This window comes from Camelus ferus, chromosome 10 (assembly GCF_009834535.1).
Source record: "Camelus ferus isolate YT-003-E chromosome 10, BCGSAC_Cfer_1.0, whole genome shotgun sequence".
In the NCBI taxonomy this organism is placed as follows: Eukaryota; Metazoa; Chordata; class Mammalia; order Artiodactyla; family Camelidae; genus Camelus; species Camelus ferus.
This window is the reverse complement of record NC_045705.1, coordinates 31,289,049-31,310,523: the sequence shown is the minus strand read 5'-3', so window position 1 is coordinate 31,310,523 and position 21,475 is coordinate 31,289,049. Positions and strand designations below refer to the sequence as shown.

The 21,475-nt window shown below is 47.9% G+C and overlaps 1 protein-coding gene across 1 annotated transcript in view; it reads right to left on the bottom strand.

Annotated features, from left to right (window-relative positions):
- PTPRJ (protein tyrosine phosphatase receptor type J) overlaps positions 1–20,091 on the bottom strand; it is a 153,097-nt gene extending 133,006 nt beyond the window's left edge. The window contains exon 1 of the mRNA XM_032488679.1: positions 19,598–20,091. Coding sequence (XP_032344570.1) covers positions 19,598–20,041 — 444 coding nt within the window. The 5' untranslated portion in view covers positions 20,042–20,091. The remainder of the gene's footprint in view (positions 1–19,597) is intronic.
- Positions 20,092–21,475: the final 1,384 nt, after the last annotated feature.

The following is a 21,475-nucleotide window of genomic DNA, read 5'->3' as shown; positions in this document are numbered from 1 at the left end:
GTCCAGAAGAAAAGAGTGGTGGAGTCAGGAAGCTGGGCTCCCACTGTGATGAGCTGTGAGGTCTTGGGTAAGTGGCTTCTCTTCTCTGAGCCTCAGTTTCAACATCTGCAAAGTGGAAGGTCTGGATTAGGTGATCCTTGGGGTCCCTTCCTGCTGTGAAGGAGGCCCTTGGGCCAGGCCAATTATATAAGGGAACAGTGACTACACTTCAGGATGCAACCTGATTAAGTTCAACCCCGGACCAACCGCTGCTGCCTGGAGGCAAGTGAGCAGAAACACAGAGAGGACAGTTAGGGCACCTAAGTCCTCTTATGTCTTCACAGGTCAGGATAAAAGAGAACACATCAGATCACTCTCTGATAGCAGGCAGGGGCAGGATTCTGACTTAATCTAAGAAAAAATAAATCACCTAACTTGCATCCATAAGCCTAGCTTCTCATATTAAGACAAATATGCTTGCCACACATTAAAAAAAAAAAAATTGAGTGACGGATTCATAAAGCAGCAGCAAAATACTAGAGTCAGAACAAGAGCAAGTCATTGCAGCACCAGCTCCGAAGGGGAGGTTTCTGTCTTTATTTTCTAACTGGTAATGACGAGCTTTCACAAAGCCCAGGCAAGCTGCAAGTCACTGATAAAGGGGGCAGCCAGCTCTGCCACTTGAACAGAGACAGGTCCAGATAGGAGGTGCCGCTTGAGTGACCACTAGGACCCACGAGAGCCTCACTAGTCTGAGGTGATGCCCAGGCAGCCCGAGGGAAAGGATGCACTGGGGGGAGGCGGTGGATGCTGCAGGGCGGGGGGGTGGGGGGGTATCAACGCCAGACTCTTCCCAGAAACAAAGGCTCGGATTCAAATACTAGGAAAAATCAATAGCCTCAGGATTACAACCAGCGTGCTAGCCTCGGGGTGGGAGTGTTCACAGGGTGCAGAACTCCCCAAGAAGGGTAGGGATGTACGTCCTCCTGGCCCAGCTGGCAACCTCCTCCCGAACCTGCCTGCACCTGCTGCGTGTCCCTCTCCGCCTCCCAGATCGTCAGCCCCACATGTTCCAGCAAGTTCTGGTCCCCTGCTTCCTTTCTCCCCACCCCTCCCCACACCTTGTTCATATCAGCCTTGAGAGAGGCAGGAGGCTGGGAGAGGAGCCCCAGGTTCCCGATGAGGAAGGAAATGTTCAAAGGAGATGAAATCAGCCCACGGTCACAAAGATTGTGCCAAGAATCCAACCCGCTCTCCTAACTCCAAAATCGGTGTTCCTTCCACCTTCGTAGCTACACACCAGGTCCCTCCGATGCTGCCTCTGAAACCTGTCCCCTCAGCGCACACCCCGCTCACCCACACACACACACACAGACACCACTCCGCCCAGCTCACAGCCACTCTGCAACACCACTCAGCCTCTAGGCCCTGCCAGCACGCAGGAAGGGCGGTGAGGAGGCCTGTGTGTGTGTCCGCCCTGGCAACCACCAACTTGCTTTCTGTTTCTAAGCATTCACCTATTCTGTGTGTTTCATATAAGAGGAATCATACAATATTTGTCCTCCTGTACCTGGCTTAGTTCACCTAGCATTACGTTTTCAAGGTCGATCCTTACTAGGGTAGAATCAGTACTTCATTCCTTTTCGTGGCCGAATAATATTTCACCATAGGGCTATACCATGCGTTATTTCTCCTTTCATGAGTTGATGGGTGTTTGAGTTAGTTCCTCTTACTGGCTATTGCAAATAATGCTCCTGTGAACACCTGTGCACAGGTTTTTATGTGGACATATGTTTTCATTGTGGGAGGAATTCTGAACTGGGGAATGACATGTGGAGCCACTAGAATCAGGAATGATGGCTAGTGGGTATGGGGTTTCTTTGGGGGGCAACGAAAAGATTCTGGAACAAGATAATGGTGATGGTTGCCTCTGAAGATACTAAAGGCCAGAGTTGTATACTTTAGAAGAGTGAATCTTAAGGTATATGAATTATACCTCAGTAAAGCTATTTTTTAATTGCTGTAAAAAATATAACACAATGGTTAATATTTAAAATTATTATTTCTGAAAAGAAAACCCTCCTATAACGCCGCATTCTCTACAAGACAGAGTCTAACTCACGCAGACACCCCAGGAGCTCTGAGCCCAGGCCCAGCCTCCCTTGCCACAAACACGTTGAATTTGCCAAGCATGACCCCAACCCTGGACCCAGAATGAGTCTTCCCTCCCATGGATCTGGGCTCCCCACATTCACCCCCAAACAGCAGCCAAGGTTACTCGCGTGGCCCCACTTCTGTCTCCGCTCCTGGCTGTTGCCCAGAGGCCAGCCCCATCTGTGACTTGAAACTGACCCAGCAGCCCACCTTCTCTCCCCAGTGACACCAGAACCTCCCAAAGGAAAGAGACCGAGACCAGCCTGTTTTCCTCCTCTTCTGTCCCCACCCCTCTGGCCACCGTTGTGTCAATACCAAGCACAGACCCCGTGACCTCCTGTGTGCGAAAGTCCTTGATTACACGCTCTTAATCCTGATCTTGGCCCTCCAGTGACAGGCACTATCAGACTGATTTGCAGGTGGGGAAACAAAGGCAGGTGGAGGAGGGGGAGGGAGGAGTCTGGAGGCCAGGAGGCAAGGGGCAAAGCTGGGCTTTGACCTCAACCTCTTCCCACCACGTTAGCACACGCTGCCACTTTCAAGGCTAGTTATCTCAGAGGCACTCAGTAATACTTCCTTCTGCAAATGTCCATCCACCCATCACATAATTTGAGTTTAAGGTCAGATACGTCAGAGCAGGACCCCCTACAACTAGCTCTAAACATGACACGAATACACCTGATTGTCTCTGCCATCAGGTAATACACAACTAGGCCCAGCTGGTTTCTGGCTGCACTTAGAATTGTTCCAGGTACCACCAGGCAAATGTAGACTGTAGCACAAAACACAGGCAGTAACTTGACATTTTTCCCTGAGCATTAAAAAAAAAAATTAACGGATATCTTTTTTTTTTTTAAGATGACACAAAACAGGTTCTACGTGAGTCAGTGAGTCACCCACGGTCAAAAGGTGAGGCAGCCACCACGCAGCCCAGTTGGCATGTCTGCAAATGCAAATATTAAATCTGTTTTTAAAAAATGATAACACCCAGTGCCAGTGTGGGCGTCATAAAACAGGCAGTCTCATACATTCTAATGGCAACGGAAACAATGCGCTCCTTTTGGAAAGCCATTTGGCAAGTGGTGTCAGAGATCACAAAGATGCCTGGAAATTAATCCGGAAGAAATCATTTCTGTTTCACAGAAAATGTGATATGCGTGAAGATCTTCATCCCTGCATTACTTATAACAGTGAAAATCTGGCTGCTCTTGAAATCTCTAAATTGGAGAAAGGGTAAGTGAATGACAATACATACACTCCATGCAGTACCCTGAGCTACGAAAAATTCTGGTTATATCACCACAGGAAAAAAAATGTGCTCTTCATTTAACCTTTTGGCACTGGAAGGAACCAAAACTGTCCCTGTCTGTGATCACCATTATTTTAAATAAGAAGCCACCTGGAATAATTTGTAACTGTAACTACTTTAAAATTATAATAGTTCTGTGATGAAGGGAGATATATGGCTTCCCCTCCTTCCTCTAGTTTCTAAATTTCTTTTAATGTTATTCTTATACAATTAGGAAAAATAAATTAAATAAGCTAAAAAAAAAAAAAGACCAAACTCATTTTGAGGCTGTTTGGTCTCACCTCCACCCTGAGGCAGGCCTGCCCCAGCACAGAGCAGCCACTTGAAAGGCAGCCTTGACGGTACACTCTTCTGTTTATCAAAACAGGGCAAATCCTCCCAGAAAATGCCTCAGCAAGGGTGACACCAAACCCAGCCCCATCAATCCCAAACCTGCCTCTCCAGTTAAAACAATCACCACCCAGAAAAGTGTCCAAGTAACTGGACATGGCAAATGAAGGGCTGATGAAGTTGGGGTGACAGGACTGAGAATTATTGTTTTAGTTGTTTTTATTGGTCATAGTCACAACGCCTGGCACAAAGTAGGCACTCAACAAATATTAGAGGCAGAAGGTGTTTTTTTCAAATGAGAAATGCACTCACTCACCTGCACTCCCTGAATGCCAGGGCCCTCCCACCGTGCATACCCCTCCCGGCCCACAAAGTGTGCTCCCCAAGGTCCTGTCAACAGAGACTGTGTTTGGAGGTGAGCACCTCCAGCAAACAGGAAACTGGTAATTTTGTCACCAACTTGAGAACAAAAACGGTAAGAAAACTTAAATGTCACTATGAGAGTAAAGGTCAAAGCGGGAGGAGGGGCTCACACGTGCTGAGGGCCTCAGCACCACCACCCATCCGGGGCCATCCGGATGAGCTTTCCTAAATTCCTGACACCCTGACTCTAGAGCCAAGCTGCAGAAGCTTGAACCCTGGTTCCTCGACTGATTCACTGTGTGACCTCAGGCTGGTTGCTGAACCTCTATCTCGTTTTCCTTTCCTGTACAATGAAGGCAAGAAGAGAACCACCTCCTTCGGTGGTTGTGAGGATTCACTCAGTGCAAATATATAAAGGGTTTAGCACAGTGCCTGGCACACAGAGGGCATTCAGTCAATGTCAGCTCATCATTGGAATTCTGATTCCATTGTACAGACAAGAGAAGTTCAGTAATTTGCCAACATCACAGTGTTAGTAAGAGGCAGTGCTGGGATTCAAATTTAAGTCCAAAGGACTTCAAAATCTGTGCTCTTCTTACTAGAATAAGCCGAGAAGGAGCCCGGAGGATCTGGGGAATACTGCGGTAAGGGCCCTGAGAGGGAGAGGGCGGGGTGGGTGCCAGTGTTGGCTCGAATAGAGCCAGTGTGACTGGAGGTGGTAACAAGGGACAGGTGGACAGGGGAAGGTGGGAGGGGAAGGATGGGTCTGGTCATCGGGATCCAAGGTTTAGGGTCTTGCAGGACCCCATTTGGGTTTACACTAAGGGTGATATTAAGCCACACAGGGTTTAAGCAGTGGAATTACACAACATTGTGGGACAAGAAGAGTCTTGGCATGAATGTAAAAGAGCCTAGCATATGGCTGGCCCTTGATAAAGGTTTTTTTCCCCTACTTTCCTTCTCCCAGTGTTACTAACCCTTCATAACCCTGGACAATCATCCCTTTCTCGGCCTCTGTTTCCAAAAAAAGGTTTGGCCTCAGTGGTTCTCAACCCCAGAGACTCATAAATATCACACGAGGAGTCTGGAAAAAGAAAAAAAAAACACACAATGCCGGGGATGACATGTGCCCACCCACCCAGGTATTCAAATCCCACCGGTCAGGAGTGGGCGCCTCCAGTCGGCATTTTCTAAAAGCTCCCCAGGTTCAGCCACGGTTGAGAAGTGCCCACCTAAAGTGGCTTCCAAGACCTTCTCCCTCTCTGTGGCGTCAGCACTACCTGGGAGAGGTACCCAAAGACAGAACCTTTGGAGATGGCGGGTTCCTTCTCGCTGAAGACAGTTAAGCAAAAACCACTTTCTCAGAGATGAAACCCCAGAATTGGACACCCTGAAAAGTTTCCTTCCAAAAAAGATTTGTGTGGTTTTACAACTTACTGGATGACCCTCTAGTGGGTTTTAGCAAGTCTTAGTTCTCAGCCTCTCAGCTGAGGCCAAAGAGAGCAAATAAATAGCATGTCTGGTCACCCTGTGCCTTTCTTGCAGCCATAGCAGACATCACTAATTGATCCCAGCACTCTCGCCTGATGAGCTCGTGTCCCAAGTGGTCTGAGACTCCCTTCTAGGCAGGGCTGGAGCAGCCACAATCAATCGCTTCAAGATGGACACAAACTGGAACCCATTTGTCTCCACGCATCTAATGTCCCGAAGGTCCTTTCTCACCCAGACATTCTTTGAGGTGATAATCCTTTTTATCTCCTTACAGGCAATGATTAACTACCAAGTTGCAGGGCGATGAGCTCAGCTGGTTTGACGTGAGATCACATCCCTGAGGGCAGGTTTTACTTTATTCTCTCAACCTCAGATGCTTTGTCCTCCCCGGATTACGTCTCCCTCCTCCCTCTAGGCAGTTGGACCCCTAAACATTTACTGAACGAGGCCTGAGATAGGCAGCACGATTAGATCAGGACAAACTCGTCCCATTCCTGGAAAAGCTCATCAAAGCCGGTGCCCTCTGCTGCTACTGATGGTTGAAACAACACCAATAACAGCAGCTGACATTTATGGAGCACTTCTACGTGTGCCAGGCGTATGCGTAATGCTAGGGGCTCCCCGGGCATTTCCTCACGGAATCTCCATCACAATCCTCGGAGGTGTTTATGATCCCCATTTGGCACACAAGAAAATTTCAGGCTTTGAAAGCTACTAAATTGCTGTTGATCACAAAGCAGCAAAGATTAGGGAACAGCCCCGTTTCTGGCTCTGTGCAAGTCCCTTCACCTCTCTGGACCTCAGCTCTAAAATGGCCACGATAATTCCAAGGATGAAATGAGAGTTCCAGCCACACAACGTGTGGCAGGACAGTGCACGGCTGGGAAGAACTTGATGGAATCTGGGCAAAAGAATCGAGCCCCTAGAGAGTGTATATCCTGACCAGGGTGATCAACACTGAGGGGGGGAGCTGTTTTTTGGCTTCACAAAGTGATGAGTTCCTCCAAAGCTGTGTGAACAGCAAGCTTTCAGAAAGCTAACCCTCCTAGCCCCCATGGCTGGCGCCAGCAGTTCAGTGGGTTTCCTGGGTTCCTCCTCCTGCCTCACTCCAGCTGGACTCCCGGTCACTGGCTCTGAAGGCATTATCTCCAGGCTTATGCCCTGGGGCCTCTAAACACTCTAAAAGCTGAAAATTGCTCCAGGGAGGTGGTGGGAGGGGGAACTTGGCAATGAATCTCTTTGTAATGGGATCTCCCTTTGACTGGGTCCATCTCCTGTGTGGAACTTGGCACATCTGGCCTCACTGCTCCTAATAAACACTAAGCCTTTCTTGCAACTTCACATCCCCCACAGCAGAGCTTAGCACCACACAGACCACATTAACACGAGCTTCCTGTCCCACTGGGCAGGGTGGGAAAAGTGTCTGTTATTCCCATTTTGTGGAGGAGGAAATTGAGGCTGAGAACACAGGGAGAAGCTTGGCCCGGGAATCGACACCTGGGTGCCGAGATGCCCAGCCCAGTGCTTGCTACAGCATCCCTAAAAAGTCCTCACTGAACAAGCAGAGGTCGGATGGGAATCCTCGTCTGAGACCCAGCAATGTGGATCTCTGCACTTGTTAGTTTAGACCTACTGTCTCATGAGAGGAAGTCAGTTCCACAATCGCCTGGGAATGGAAGGACAGCTGGGCCCCTACTAAGACTGCCAGGCACAGGCAACCTACAGCCTTCCCTCAAAGCAGGCACCACCTAAGCAATGGCTCTCAACCAGGGTGTGTTCCCCCTCGGGGGACAGTTGGCTACACTGGAGACATTTTTGATTGTCACAAGTTGGCGGAGGTGGGTACTGGGGTCTATTGGGCAGAGGCCAGGGACTCTGCTTAACACCCTACTGTGCACAGGACAGCCCCCAAAACAAGGAATTACCAGGCGCCAAGGGAGGTTGACAAGCCTTGGTCTACAGGAAAAGAAGTCATCCCCACTCACTCCAACCACACTGGGCAACAGGGGACAGCAGAGTCGAAGGAGCTACACATGCATCTTCCAGAAGAGATCAAGAAGCTGGTCACAAGTTCTGTGGTCAGACCAGATAGCCCTGCCCAACACAGGATCCTTTTCCTTTTTTAATGTTTACTGGTGTTTAATATGTGCTGAACAATTCTCTGCGATACATACCTTACCTTACTTTATGGACTTCCTATTACAGCCCGAGAGCTGAGTCATTTTATCACCACTATTTAATACAGGAGAAAAATGATGCATGGAAAGGTTAAACACGGTAAGACAAGGAACGCCCACACCGGCTTCCTACTCCAGAGCCCAAGCTCTTAACCACTGCACCCACCATCTCTCAGTCCCATGAACAAGCCCAGAGTGAGACTGCCAACCAAGGTGCCTTCCAGCCGTCTGATGCCCACCCTCATAGGGAGGGACTCCCGGTAGCCAGACACAATGGAACTAAATAGGAGGTTGTGATTGACTTGAGAGATGCACGGGTCTGAACAATGACACAACTTCAACATCAGGTCTAAACTATGAGAACGCAGGATCAGAGAATAAGGGGAAAGGTGGTACCGGGTAGAGTGGTTTGCAGGAGGAGACAACCTCAAGGAATGGGTTGAGGCACGAAGTCAGAAGGTGGACATTTGATGATGCAGCCAAGCTAAATTAGCAGGGATAAGTGTAGCACCTAACAGAGACAGGCTAGGCTGGAGAGTGCTAGGGCCAAAAGACGTGGTTAGTGCTTGTTAAATATTTCCTGCCTGAAGCAAGGATGTGGTGGATTGGGACGGCCTCACCAGCAGGGAGAGAAGGCAAGCGGGGCCATCACTCTCCTCCAGGAAAGGCTGGCTCTGCCTGGATGTGTGTGATCCCTCTCATGACCTCCAGCTCTAGCTTAATTAACATTATTCTCTTTTAGAGACTGTTAGTTTTCAAAGGGAATTTAGGCCCACATCTCCAGACATGTCAGCATGGCATCTGAGGTGAGAGCTCCCATCCTGCACCCCCAACAATTTCTCTCCACATGGTAGGATTTGGTGACCACTCTAGACAGTACCCCAGGCACAAAGGCAGAAGTTGTCTGAACCCCTGCAGGGCAGGTCTCCTTAACCTTGGGCGTGTGGCAACCGCAGCCCCAAAGTCAGGAGGCATTGTGTTAATGTGAGTGAGCTGGGAGTGAACATTTAAGTCACAATCTGGATTGGGTGCCTTATGCACCTTCCCTCATTTAACCCTAATAACATGTGGCCCAGCAACTATGACCCATTTTTCAGATGACACAACAGGTTCCAAGACATGGCTGTAGAAGCAAAACATGGGTTTGGATCTGTGCTTCTGCTGACATCAAAGCCCATGTCCTTTTTCATGTTTCTCTTCTTATGGGACACCCTGAGGTCAGGCCATCCACGTCCAAATTTAAGCTCTATGAAATCCAAATTCATTACAACAGGAAGGCCAAGACCCCAACAAGATGACATGATGTCATTCATGTGACCTGGGCCAAGGCCCCAAAGTTTCAGGCAGCCTTTCTCATTTATGACTCCAGGATCAAAAATTCACAGAAAAGACACTCTTATCTTCTGGGGTTTGGGGAATCGTTTCATTCCTGCCATGTCATGGCTGTGAGCAGCAAGTGTCAATGTGCCACCCATTCCATAGGACAACACCCTCCCACCTGTGAGAATGGCCCTCAAGCCCAGTCGTTCTTCCAGGAGACCCACACATGCCCTGGCCCATGTAGGCAATCCTGTCGGATCTCCTTTGAGCTCCAAGGAAACCTACAACGAGCTGGTGGAGGTTCTGGCACAGCATGTGGCCACGGACCAGATCATAACTCTCTGGCCTCAGTTTCCTTCCCTGGACTTACATCATAGGATTACATGAGTTAATACACACAAAGTGCTGACAACAATTCATAATAAATATTCAACCTATAGGAGCTATTATTTTCATTATCTCCACTTACCCTGAGGCCATCATCAGAGATTCAATCACAAAGTCATCTGAATAACTTTCATCATGGCAAAAGAAATTTTGGAAACAAACAAGAGGACTAATCACAGGACAAATGAGATAAATTAAGGTACCTTCATATAATGTAATGGGATGCAACACCTGAAAGTTAGAGAAGGGAAGAATATTTACTCTCAAGGGGAAAATGTTTGCAACATATTATCACTACTTCACAAAATGCCCCTGAGAATAGCAGAGGAGAATGAACTCACACCCCTACAAGGTCTGCAGGGTAGAGATTTCTTTGTTGTCTCTGTACTGGCGGAAAATATTCTGGATGCAAATTTGGTATCTAACCTATAATATGTCCATGTTTGTTTGTCTATTTCCAAAAAACATTTCAGAAGACTTTGCTCTGAGGAGCTGTGACCTGCCCCTACCCAGGAACTAGCCTCATGTTTATGTTGTGGCCTCCAGGGGCACCCCGAGGGATGCATCTACCCTCGGAACTTAAAAATTTGAAAAATACACATTACATAGCATGCGTAGCAGGCAACCCTACTTTAGTAGAACTAGACAGCTAGAACAAGAATTAAAAAAGACAAAGATCACCCATCAAAACGCTACCGGGAGTTAATTTCAGGAGAGTGGGGATTACAGATAATTTTGCTTTCTTCTTTCACTTGTGTATATTTTCCAATTTTTTATACTAAAAAAAACTGAACTGACTCATACGGGAATTGAATGAACCTCTGGATGGAGAGGTCCAGCCAAGTGGGCTAACAGCCCCCAGCTGGGGATCAGCATGAGTCTGGTGAATACAGTAGATCAGCATGAGTGGACGAGAGGGCAGGACAGCCTAGAGGTTAAAAAAAAAAAAAAAAAGTCTGGGCTGTGAGTCCAAGTCCCCTACCACTCACCAGATGAGTGACAACGACTCCTCGGTGCCTCAGCTCCCCTGAGGAGGCCCCAGGTTCTCCTTCAAAGTACATAACATGCTAGATGCTAAGTGTTAGCTTCCTACCAAATCTATCTACCAAAGAATGTTGGGCATGGCCAGCGGCTTTTCCCACTGCGGTGGTCCCCCTGAAGTTTCCAGAAGGGCAACTACTAAAAGTCAGGCCTCCTCAGCTGTCAGTCAAACCCCTCTCCTCGGAAGGGACCTCTCCAGAAGTCAGGCCTTCCTGTACCAGCCGCTGCAGAATGGTTTCCACCTGTATGTGGGGGCACTGGTGATGCATGCCTGGGGACCTGACACTAGTTTTCCACTGCCTCTAGAAACAGAGCCCACCTCCACCTCCCACCCCACACCTTCCATCACTCCATTCTCTACAATAGTGGCTTTCAGTTTTTTTGGCCGTGACTGAAGACATGATCAATGCATTTTATACGCCATTCAGTACGTACATACACACACACACACAATACATATAACTGAAACAAACCTCATAAAGCAAGTAGACACTGCTATTTTCTGTTCTATCATTTTTTAATGCTGGTCATAACACACTAAATGATTTTATGACCCACGGTTTTAACTATACTGTTTTACAGCATGCAAGTCTATGATTCGGTTTTCTAAATTTACTTTAAAAGCATTTTTTTCTAGAACATATTAGGTGGAACCATATACAACTGCCAGTATTCAAAGGGCCCAAAACAGTAATTTCACGTGGTTCAACCTAATAATTATGTATGAACCGAACTAGGGGACTCAACTGCCCATCTCACCTTTTGAAAGCTAAGTCTAAATTTCACTAATTTGAAAAACTGGGCTACACAATGAATGTACATTACTATTGTGCAAAAAAATAGATGGCACCTGAAATGGACAAGTCACTTAGAGACAATCTGAGCACACCTTAAATGAGAATGACAATGACAAACTCACAAGGATGCTGTGAGAATTAAATGAGTTCTTATTCATTGAAGGCCTTGCAAACTATAAGGTAAAAATAATATTTCAGCTTTCATAAGGAGTAAAGTACACCAGTGTCTCAGCAAAATAAGATACTAAAACAACAGCCAATATCTTGCGAAGTTTATTTCATACTAAGAACTTGTTACGCAGACGAATTTAGTCCTTCACAACAACACTATGAGGTAGGTGTTCTTGGAGTCCCCATTTTCCAGATAAGAACAAGTGAGGCTCTGAACATTCGAATTGCTGGCCCAAGGTCATACCACTAAGAAGCAAAGGAGTCAGGTCTGTCTGACTCCAAAGCCAGAGCACTAAGCACCGGCATGCAATCTGCCTCTATACCCACAACAACTTTCCTGCAAGTGTCCCTCTGCGGGCCTCAGGAACAGGACCATAAGTGTGGTCCATGCTCAGTGGAAAAAGAATAAGCCCCACGAAACAAAGACATGAAAACATGGTGCCCCCCCAGCCAGCAGCAGGAAATGCAGCATCACCGTGCTGCCATGGAAACAAGGGGCACCATCAGCAAAGACTCCCTGGGCTTCTCATCTCCTGAAATCAGAGCCAAGGATTATGTCTTTAAATGTTCAGTTAGCGGCATATAATAACTCCTCTTGGCCCCACAGAAAATGTACCCAGAGATAGGAGGCAGCCACAGCCAGAGCTGGCCACGTCACAAGATAAAGAGAGATGCTCAGAAAGGACCCTGTTTCTTTAAGGGACATGGTCAATATTCCTGTGCTCTTTGGGGGTGAGGACCACACTGGCCACTCTTCAGTCACATCTTGTGACCATTTAACCTATATTAATTCAATTACATTAACTTGTCAAAACAGAAACATAATTTGAATTATGTTCTCAGAGAAGCCTACACTGCTTCAAATCATATATTTTAATTTATACACACACAAATGTATACAATCCATTGTGGATTTAATCTCTTAAATCCTATTTTAAAATTTTTGTAACACAATTTTTATAATTCATAATGATGGACTTTTGCCCCAACTTTAAAATCTAACTCTTGGGTAGATGAAATAATGTTCTTATAGCCCTATAACAACTTACAAGGACCTTTAATATAATGCGATCTCTTTTGATTTATCCAACTTCCCTGTGTGAGAGGTACTACTATTATTATTAGCATTTTAAAAATGTGAAGGTCAAGGATCAGGAAGGTTAAGGCACTTGCCCAAGATCACACAGCTAGTTAGGTGGTGGAGCTAATATTTCAACCAGGCAGCCCAGCTCCAAATTCTACACTCTCTTCACCACCCAGGGGTCTTATTAATCTCTGCGTTCCTAAGGAACAAGGGCTAAATCTAAAATAGTTGGGAAAAATATATATTTGCAACAAAAATGAGAGCCAAAGGACTAACTTCCTTAATTTCCAAAGAACTTTGACAAATCAATAACAAAAAGACAATTTTTTTAAATGAACAGGGAGCTAACCAAAAACAAAAAAAGGAAGAAATGCAAATATATTGCCCAAAACAAAGGAAAAAAATGCCCAACTAACTCAAAATTTAACATATAAATAAAAGTAGCAGCATACATGTTTTTTATCTCTTTAAAATGCACACGTTTTACATTTTTAACAATCCTCAGTTCAGCTTATAGTATGGAGAAATAGACATTCTCTAAGCCTGTGGGTGCAGGTACAAACTGGGGGAAATGTAACAGCTATGAAAATTTTAAAAGCATGAACCCACTAATCCTGCCATCCTAAAATTAGAAATCTACCCTGTGGATGGTCCTCATGCAGGCTGCAAGGAATATGTACCAAAGACACTCTCCGAAACATGATTTATAAAAGGGGCAGGGTGGGGGTGTCTAAAAACAACTAAAATGTCCATTGACAGAGGAATGGTCAAATAAATATGGTAAAGTCCCACATCAGAGTATTAGGCAGTCATTTAAAAGCATGAGTTAAAACTTATACAGATATGAAATAATCTCCAAGATAACTAAGAAAATCAAAAGGGAAAACAATGTATGTATAATGTTTTCTTTAATGTAACTTTTTGAAAAGATGAACATGGATACTTGCATATACTACACAGAAACATTTTTTTTCTCCCCACCCCGGGGAGGAAACCAAGAATACCCATGGTGTTATCTCTTTGAAGAGGATTGATACTTTCTAAATGCTGCACAGTTGTAGACTGGAGACTTTTTAACCTGGGCTTTAAAAAGAGCCCATGAAACCCCTGAAATTGTATATTAATTTGTAAATACGTGCCTTTCTTTTAGGGAGAAGATTCTTCCCTTTTAAATACTGGGTAAGAGTCTTAAACCTCTCCCTCCCCTGGAAGATTAAGAACCACTGTGTTAGGTGCGTACTGGTGCTAAGTTTTAATATTCACTCACTTCTTTCTCAGAAGCCATGAAATAACACTGGGCTGGGGACAGGCACAGGCACCCAGAAAAACACCACCCTATTCCTGCCCTGGAGGAGATAGTTTGTGGCATAATAACGACATTGTCTGCTCAAGCCTCAGAAATGGCAACAGGGTACAGCTTCCTTCAAACAGGAAGAAGGAAAAGTGGAACTGAAAATTATTTGCATGTTTAAAATTAGACCTTCTGTGGGAGCTGACACTCCTTCACTTTCAGAGTGCCCCCCATCTGCTGCCTCATTACCACCACCCTTCACCCAGGCATTTACATGCCATGGAAATTCTGAGACAACAGAATGGCTATTAAGGAATCCTATCACTAATAAGGAAGTAATAACAAATTTCCTACAGCTCCTGGCGGGGGTGGGGGGGGTGGGGGGGCAGGGTGTTACCAGAAAAGCCACTGGAAAGCCACACGAAGAGGTGACAGAATTGCTATGGACTTCCCTGGTCTGACACCTGCGCATCCCAGGGAACTCCTTAGATTCTCTGCCTCTCGCCTCGCCTCACCTCGGCTGGCAAATGCAGTGCTGCCCTTTCTCTGGAAGGGCACAGCCTATGTCACAACTGTGATGGGGTAGCTGGGGGTGATCGGAATAAAGTCATCCCCAGAGCCTGGAAGAGTCATGAAGACAGCTGCCTCCACTCAGCACCTGTCCCACCTCCTGTCTGTCCCCAGTGTAAGCAATTTATCACATTTACAGGTTTGCCATAACTACACCATCTTTATATAATTATTTACTCAATATTTTTCTCTAGCTCAGCTTTTTACTAAATTTATCATTTTTTTTATTTTTTAGTTTGGTTTTTGGGGGGAGGTAATTAGGTTTATTAATTTCTAACGGAGGTACTGAGGATTGAACCCAGGGCCTTGTGCATGCTAGGCATGCACTCTACCACTGAGCTATATCCTCCCCACTTACTAAATTTAAATAAACTTATTTACTGGGATACTACAGGTAGCCTCACTCTATCTATAAAGTAATGGGCTTGATATGCAACTTGGAAATCTTTTTTTACTAACGCTCCCTCTAAAATACTTATTAAGATTTAAAAAAATGTGTTGTGAACTAAGTTCATCTTGCACACCCCCAGGGTTAATCCACACCACTTCGTGGGAAACACTTAATAAGTATTTGTTACATGAATTAATGATTTGAAGCCCCACACCTTCTCCCCAGGTAACAGAGGCAGCCACAACTAGAGACTGAATTGTGCCTTTAGATTTTACGTAGCAGTTCCTCCTCATCTCATCTGATCCTCTCAACCACCCAGTGAAGCAGGAAATATTAGTCCCATTTTCCAGATAAGGAAATGAGGAGTCACAGAGGTTAAGTGGCTTGCCCAAGTTTATGCAGCTACTAAGTGGCCGAACAAGGACCTAAACTCAAGTCTTTCCATCCCAGCTCCACTAAAGCAGCCCTACCTCACAAATTCAGGCTCCCAAAGAAACACGAGCAGGAAAGAGGGCACCTGGGCTGCCCGTGTCACAGTGGAACAGACTACAGGGTTTAGGGAGCAGAAACCCAAAATAACTCCCCGCCCCATTAGAGGTCAGGCCCCACAAGCCTGTCCTTCACCACAAAAGTCTGTTACCTCCTCTCAGTTGTACACTGAAGACTTTTTCTAAAACATATGACTTCTTATAACCCTGGACAGTAAACTGGGGCGGCAGAGATGGCAGACCTGGCTCTACCACATACTAGTTATGAATCTTTGGTAAGTTCCACACCTCAGTTTTCTCCCAGATAAAAGAAGAACATGAACAGCACCTACGTCTTAATTATTCTGAAATGTTCTAATGAGATAATGCATTAGAACTCTTAGCACAGGGAGAGGGGCAGGTGTAGCCCAGTGGTAGATGTCCTGCGTAGCATGCACAAGGTCCTGGGTTCAATCCCCAGTACCCCCATTAAAATAAATAAATAAACCTAATTACCCTCCAAAAAAACCAAACAAACAATAAGGACCTACTATAGAGTACAGGAAGCTATATTCAATATCTTATAGTAACTCATATTGGAAAAGAATCTGAAGAATAATATTTTATATATATTCACTTTGCTGTACACCTGACTCATTGTAAATCAACTATACTTCAATTTTTAAAATAAATTAAAATTTTTTAAATGTTGAGAAGAAATATTTGCAAATTACTGATTTTGGTGAAAAGCTATTTAGGCAAATAAACACAAGAAAATATAAAGTTAAAAAAAAACCCTTAGTACAGTGCCTGCCACATATAATGTTACCTATTAATTATAATATTATCAGCAACAGTCTGCTAGAAGGGAAACACACAGAAAATTGCCTCTTACCCTGCACTCAAAATAATTCCCCTGGCCAAGCAGTGAATGAAGTAAGTAAGTAATTGCTGATGATGTACTGGCTAAACCCAGGCCTACAGGCATCCAGCAATTCTGCCTGGGCCTCAACCCCAGGCAAAAATTACTTTTAGGAGCTAAATAACCTCTTTGCTGACCGAAATTGCTCACTCGGGAGCCAGGATTCTCTCTGCTTAGGAAACCTAACCTATTCCGTGGTTACCTTTATCATGGGCTAAACTTGAAATCAGCTCAAAGTCACAATCTAACCATAAACCAATTTGCTCTGTTTTCTTAAACTGTCTGCAAACAAAACATAGTTGTTTGGTTTTTCCATTGTTATCCTGAAGCAAAACAAAAATATTTAAAGTCACCCCTATGAGAATTTAACTAGCAATTTCAAGGAGAGTCAAAATAGTTTTTGTACCCTTGATGAAACAGGTAGGTAAGCAGGCTTAAGGATTAACTACAGCAGATAATAAACACAGTTACTATTCATCAGGAAAAAAGAAAATAAAGGAAAAGCAAATCTGAAACACTATAAGACCAACAAAACTGCTATCAGTCACCAGCTTTTTTTCATTTTAAAGCAGCCCACTATCAAGCTGATTTTACAAAGAATCTGTCAGGACTATTTTTCTCGAGACAAGGAGGCAAGGGGGGAAAATTGCCTTGTCACGTTGCCCAAAACATACACATAAACCAAAATTAGTGTGCAAAAATGCTACAAGAATGGGTGAAGTCATTGCAATCAGCAAAGTCCTCATGTTAGAAGCATCTCCGGCCATTCTTTCTATCTTGGAGGAGGGGAATGGATGCCTGGTTCAAAAATTGCTTTTCCAGCCCTACTAAGCACTGAGCCTTCCCAGCTTCCAAACCCACCCTCATTAATGCCCCAACAGAGCTACATCTTTTCAATGACCTGTCCATTTTTTTAAGCTGCTACAGTTGATTCCTTTTTAAAATAGACACACACACAATCCAAGGCTTACAAAACCAATCAAATGTTGGGGAAGCAGTCAGATACCTTCCCCCACATCTCCTAAATGAACAAGCTTCAGAAATCTCAAATACGACTTTCAATCTCAAATATGATTCGACTTTGAAAAACTCAATTTACACCCCCAGTTTCAGGAGTACATAGTGCCTATAGTAAAATTAAGAGCAAAGTGAAAACATGACCCTCCTCCACCCCAAAAAAGCATCAAAAAAAAAAAAAAATCCAAGGCACAGGCAGGTGATGCAGGTTCCAATCTCAGCTCCACTACTGTCCTGTCAGGGGACCTCAGCCCAATCACTGTCTTCCACGGGCCTCAATATACTTAACTTTAGGGGGAAAAAAAAAAAAAGAGGGGTCTGAGCTATCTTCAATTCTGGTCCAGCTCAAAAATGCACTGATCCCTTGAAATATCCAATATCAAAATATACTGTTGAAAATGGATTTTGAAGATGCTTTTTCAGAGAGCCTTTTAGATTTCCTATTTTATAATGTATCCAAAAACGAGAAATAAAGAGCCCTCTTGAGTTTCTACATAACAAATTAGAGAGGAAGGAAATATCTGAATAAGGGACAAGTGTAGCGTGGCAAGATTCTATTGAAATACAAGGAAGGACTGAGCAAGAAATAAATTTACCTAAGAAACTTTTCACTGATTCAAAGCATAGCTAACAACCACCATAGCCCAGGCAAAACAATAAATAATAAAATATATACACTAAAGTAAACTAAAAAATAAATTAAAGTCAAGTATTTCTTTAGTGTTAACTTTGGTACAGAGATCTTCAATATGAGGCAATATTTTTTTTAATCTCATACACTGTTCTTCATGAACTTCCCTACAGGGACAGGGAGAAGATACACTGCACCTTAATGATAATCCCAATCAGACACTGTTTAATGTTTCCAAAGCTCTTTCAGACACTGGCCAGTGAAAGCCACTCAAACAACTATGGGGCAGGTGGTGTCACATCCACTCTACAGATGCTGTTAACTGAGGATGGTGGATACTGAAGAGCAAGTCCAGCCTGAACCTGGCCCTGGAGCTGGTTGGTCTTCTGACACCTAATGCAGCATTCTCTGCAGGAGGTCACAGTGGCTCCTAGGCCTTCAGGAGAGCCTGTTCAAAGCCGGCTGAGGAAAACTGGGAAGGGACCTTAGCAATCGGAGGGCCATTGGGTGCTCAGAGTTACCATAGCCCCCAGGCCCCAGCTGCCTGCTGGTCCTGCCTGCTGGGCGGCATTGCTGCCCCAAGGCTGATATTTCTGCTCTCAGACAAACCTCTGTTTGTGCCTGAAAAGTTTTCCCAGAAACCAGGTTCTATCCCCAGCCAATAATTCACTTCCCAGGTTTCAAACATCCTGTCCTCAGAGCTACTGTCTGTATACAATCAAGATTTTCGTTTACAAAACGCACAACAGGGGTATCACGAGGGCCCTTTCCACCGCGGGTTCGAGACCCTAGCAGGCTCCTAGAAGGCTGTGAGGACGAACGCGCTGGCTCAGCTCCCGCTGCAGGGCTAGGCGGTTCTGCTCTTTCACTTCTCCCCCTCTAGTTCCCTATCCGTGAAATGGGGACGTCTCCCAGCTGCCCTGCCTCACCCCCTGATGGGAACACCAGGAAGGAGAAACGGCGCTTTCGGAAAGGTCGGTCACCAAAATGCCAGGCACAGCATTATCTGAAAACAGAAGCTAGAAAACCGGGCGGGGGGGGGGGGACGCGGCGCCCACAAAGCACGAATTAAGCACCCACGGAAGCAAGCAGCTTCCCCGAGAGGAGGATTGCCGCCCCGAGGCACGTCTGCGAGTGGCCACCTTCTCCCGGCGCTGGGAACTTTCCCCAGAAGCATCGCCCTCGGCCCGGAGGCCCCGCGCCAGGCCCTGGCCCGGCTCCCCTAGGTCGCCGCCGCTGACCTCCGTCCCTGCCCCTCGGGCCCCCGCCGACCAGGTCGGAGGTTGGCCCTGGCGCGGCCAGGCCCGCCCGGCTCCGCGTAGGGAGCCCTCCGCAAACACGCCCCCTCCGGCCGCCTCGGGCGGGCGAGCGGGGCCCGCGCCGGCCAGATGTGACCAGCTCCGGGCAGGGCCGGGCGGGAGACGGCCTGCAGCCCGCGCGAGGGCGGCCACCGGAAGGCTCAGGGTAGCCCGGGACCCCGGATCCCGCCACCCTCCCTCGGGCACCGGGCCGCCAAGGAAGGGGCTCGGTCGCCGGCGTGCGAGGCCGGCCTCCAACAGGGAGGCTCCGAGGTCGCACCGGGCCCCCAGCCAACTCCCCCGATCCCCGCAGGCGGGGCGCACCCGGGCAGGTGCAGGAGATGCCAGTCCCGCCCCCACCGTCCTCACCTCCCCCGACCCTCGCCCAGGCCCACCCCGCCGCTCACCTGGCCCAGGCGCAACAGCAGCAGCAGCGGCGGCAGCGCCCAGCGCAGCCCCAGCGAGTGCGGAGGCGGCCGCGCCTCCCGCGCCGCCGGCTTCATGCCCCGCGCGCCCTGGAACGTGCCCGGGACGCGCGAGTCGGGCCCCGCCGTGCGCCCAAGCTCCGGCGCCCTTGTCGCCGCCTCCGGCCTCCGCCTCCGCCTCCTCCTCCTCCAGCCGGTCCGCCTCGTCCCCGCTCCGCCCGCCCCGGGCTTCCCCGGGGACATGGCAGCGGCGGCGGCGGCGGCGGCCACACGGCGGAGCCCGGCGCGGCTGCCGCGGGGGGGATGCGTCCCTGGGCGCGCAGGGGCTTCGCGGGGCGGAGCGAGCGGCGCCCACCCCTCGCGCGAGGCGCCCTGATCCCGGCTCCTGCGGCTCCGGTGGCTCCCGCTGCCTCCTCCGCGCGTCATGCGGCTCGGGCTGCAGGGAGCCGCGGCGAGCGCACAGCCCCCTCCCTTCCCCTCCCCCTCTGAATATTCATCGCTTCCTCCCGCCCGGGCCGGCCGGGCGGCTGCAGAGCTCCGCGGCCCCTCGCCGCCCTCCCGCGGCAGCCCCCGCCCCCGCCGAGACGGCGGGGCGGCGGGGAGGGGGCGGTGGCGCGCCCCGCGCGCGCCCGGGCGGCTCCCCTCCGGCGGGCAGAGGAAGCGCCCCCGCCTCGCCCGCCCTCTCCGCCCAGCCCTCCCACATTCCTAGGACTCGGCACCCGGGATGCGGCTCTGCCGCTCCCGAGCCACGAGCCCGTATCCCTCGCCCCGCTCCGTGGCCCTGGGTCACCAGATGTTGACTGCGATCCCTGCCGAGGGCAGAGCCAGGCCTGCGTTAAGACAGCGAAGGCCTGGTTGATCCGGCCGGTGGGTGGGCTTGGAGGCGCATGAACCCCTGAATTGTAGGGGATGTGCAGTGTGTTGTGTTCTCCCCGCCCCCATTCCGGGGCCAGGGAGGCAGAGAGCCGGCCTTGGAGCGGGTGCCGTGATTAGGACCCCAACTCTGGCAGATGGTAAACCTGGCTCTGCTAGTAGTACTAGCTGTGTGACCTCGAGAGAGGCATCTCACCTCTCTGGGCCTCTTTTCCTCATCTGTGAAGAGAGGATAATACCAGTACCCAGCTAAAGAGACTTGGCTATCACGTGAAATAATGAACAGAAAAGTCTTAAACCCCGGGCTTGACGCTGACACACAGTGGGCCTCGGTAAACATGAGCTACTCTAGCAGCTTCATCACATCTTCGAGGAAGTCCATGATCCGATAGCGGGCAAAGATTACTGCAAATGTTACTGTTCAGCCCATGCACTCAGGAGGGACCTGGGGACCTGGGAGGCTAAGCCTCTTGCCCAAGGAAAAGTAATGAGAGAAAGGGCCAGAGCAAGGAGTGCTGGGGAGGGAAAGATGAATTCCAACCAGAAGAGCTAACACCAGAGCTGAGCTTTGAAGGATGGCTTGAATTTCTCCAGACAGGTAGAGGGGGACAGTGTATCCAGAAGTGGGAGCAACTTGGTAAAAAAAAAAAAAAAAACCAGAAAGTGGGTGCCTCAGGCTTGGCCTTCTGAGAAGCAGGGAGGTTGGGGGTTCATAGGTAGAGGAGAATTTGAAAGGCAGAATAAGTCTGGGTTGGATTCGATGTGCAGCAAGGTGCAAACCCCCAGGTGCCCAACACTGCCTCCCGGCACCCCATGTACCTCAGGCTCCCCACCTGTGAGATGGGAACACACCTTCACTTAAAGGGTCTAAGTAGCTCCTACCAGGCCCACACACGGAGGAGAACAGAAGGTAAGGGGACCTCAACTGTTGACTTACACACCTTGCTGTCTTTTGTTTAAACGTGATGTAATCATCATAATTCTCCA